At 35.4% G+C, this 2,083-nt stretch overlaps 1 protein-coding gene across 1 annotated transcript; it reads left to right on the forward strand.

The window, feature by feature from the left end:
• The first annotated feature begins 468 nt into the window (after positions 1-468).
• LOC112141523 (GDNF family receptor alpha-1-like) lies at positions 469-1,626 on the forward strand. The gene is made up of 2 exons (XM_024264681.2): positions 469-1,210; positions 1,432-1,626. Exons 1-2 carry the CDS (start codon positions 1,007-1,009, stop codon positions 1,624-1,626), a joined length of 399 nt encoding a protein of 132 aa, XP_024120449.1. The 5' UTR covers positions 469-1,006.
• Positions 1,627-2,083: the final 457 nt, after the last annotated feature.

A 2,083-nucleotide genomic window follows, 5' to 3' on the forward strand; every position in this document is an offset into this window, starting at 1 on the left:
TGATACAGAACATTTGGGTTATGTCACCTGGTTATTTCAGGCAGCCAATCATAATAAAGTATTTACCCGGCCTATTTAAAGTGCAGAAACACAATGTTTATTTCTGTATGTCAGCGACTTTTTTTTCTTGGAGTAATACTGCAGACATAAAAGTCTTAAGAGTTCTGCTTATCTTACTGTTCATGTGTTTTGTGCTCATAATTTACACTTCTGAGTTAACTCTATAAATGTGAACATTTCAGATGAAAACAGTGAATGAAAACATTTCTCTCTGGTTTGTTTTTGTTCAAAAGCTGCATAAAAAATCATTAAAAAATTACCTAGTAAAACATTGTGATTAGTCACAATAATCACAACCCAAAAATGTTAAATAATCAGATTTTTTTAAATCTATTGATGGCATAAAATGAACAAATTTTTTTTCAAATATTTTTTTCCGAAATTACTCCTTTCAACAGCGCTCTGAGTTCAGCTTGAAGCCATTCTGGTATCATTAGGTATAAACGTGTCAGAAATTGGTCTTAAACACATAAAAGGACGTCAGGGAGACAATTTTAGACGCCAAATGACACGGGGATAAGCTCCTTTCTCTGTCATTTGGATGAGAGGGACAGAATTCTCTGTTTAGAATATATTAGATTGAATTTTACATATTGCCTAAGAGGATATTTAATGAGTTCTTTCTTGAGGGGAAGAGCAGAAAATGTCATTTATTGAGCTTCATTTTTGGAAGTTCACAGATTGGAGCGTCGACCATGAAGTCAGGTGACTCCCCCATTAAAAAGAAGTGGATTTTTGCACAAAAAGTATTTGAACTTAATGTTAAACTAATGTTTCAGACACTTCAGTTCAAAATAAAGCTACAAATTGCATTTCTGAGTATTTTTTTTATTTAAATTGTTACATAAAAATGTGAAAACAACACATTTTCTTTTATTTTTTTTGGCTAAATGCAGCATAATTGTAATGAAAAAAGCAGCAAGTCCCACAATGTGATCTTTAGAACATGTTCCTCTCTCTTCTTGTCTCAGTGGAACCTGCATCTGCGAAGGAAAACAACTGTCTGAACGCTGCCAAGGCCTGTAACCTGAATGACACTTGTAAGAAGTACCGCTCGACTTACATCAACTCCTGCACCAGCAGGGTGTCTGCCTCTGAGGTCTGCAACAAGCGCAAATGTCACAAGGCCCTGCGAGAGTTCTTTGACAAGGTAATTAGACATGCCGAGCTTGAGAGCTCTACAGCCTTTGTGGTTGATGTTTAGACTGGAAACAGGAAAAAAAAGGTCCATTTGTAACTTTATTCTCACTTGTGATGACCGTGCAGCTTTTTCAGCCATTTGTCTTGACTTGTTTTTACATATTCTTTTATGACGTGCTTCAGTTGCATGAAAGAATTGACATTTTCTTTTATTTTCTCTTCTAAATCAAGGTTCCGAGTAAATACAGCTATGGGATGCTGTTTTGCTCCTGTCCAGCAGAGGATCAGAAGGCGTGTGCAGAACGCCGGCGTCAAACCATCGTTCCCGTCTGCTCCTACGAGGACAAAGACAAACCCAACTGTCTGTCGCTGCAGAACACCTGCAAAACCAACTACATATGCAGGTCAGACTGTCACTGGGTGTAGAATGTAACCAGATTCCTGACTGTGCTTCAACATGCAGTAAGATTACAAATGGTGTCCCTCAAGGATCTAACATGGGCTCCCCCTTTTTTTCCTTAAATTTTCTCTTTAAAAGACAATCAAGAACATAATTATTTTTCTGAAGCTGAAATACAAAAATCAAACAACTTACCTGTTGTCTGGTTAAGTTTTGCATTTTTAACTAAAAATACATAAACAATCGAAATTATCACAGTCTCAGAAACCAAATACAAACTTTTTAAAACGACCCTTTTTGTGGAATTCTTGATAACATCTATCAATTAAAAAAAAAACAAATTCAGGATTAAGTGGAAGATTTGGGTGGATGATATATGGATAATTAAATAATTAATGTTAATTAATGTTTAGTAATGTCATTAATGTTTGATTGTTTACTTAAAGTGTTAGTAATGGGCTGGGACAAAGCTAAAATAAGTAT

The sequence above is a fragment of the Oryzias melastigma genome, unplaced genomic scaffold (assembly GCF_002922805.2).
Source record: "Oryzias melastigma strain HK-1 unplaced genomic scaffold, ASM292280v2 sc01014, whole genome shotgun sequence".
Lineage (NCBI taxonomy): Eukaryota > Metazoa > Chordata > Actinopteri > Beloniformes > Adrianichthyidae > Oryzias > Oryzias melastigma.

What these genes read in the sequence shown, in the direction of transcription:
- LOC112141523 (XM_024264681.2), top strand. Translation starts at nt 1,007, where the DNA reads ATGTTCCTCTCTCTTCTTGTCTCAGTGGAACCTGCATCTGCGAAGGAA. An exon ending in TGCGAGAGTTCTTTGACAAG is followed by an intron (nt 1,211 to 1,431) that starts GTAATTAGACAT and finishes TTCTAAATCAAG; the next exon opens with GTTCCGAGTAAATACAGCTA.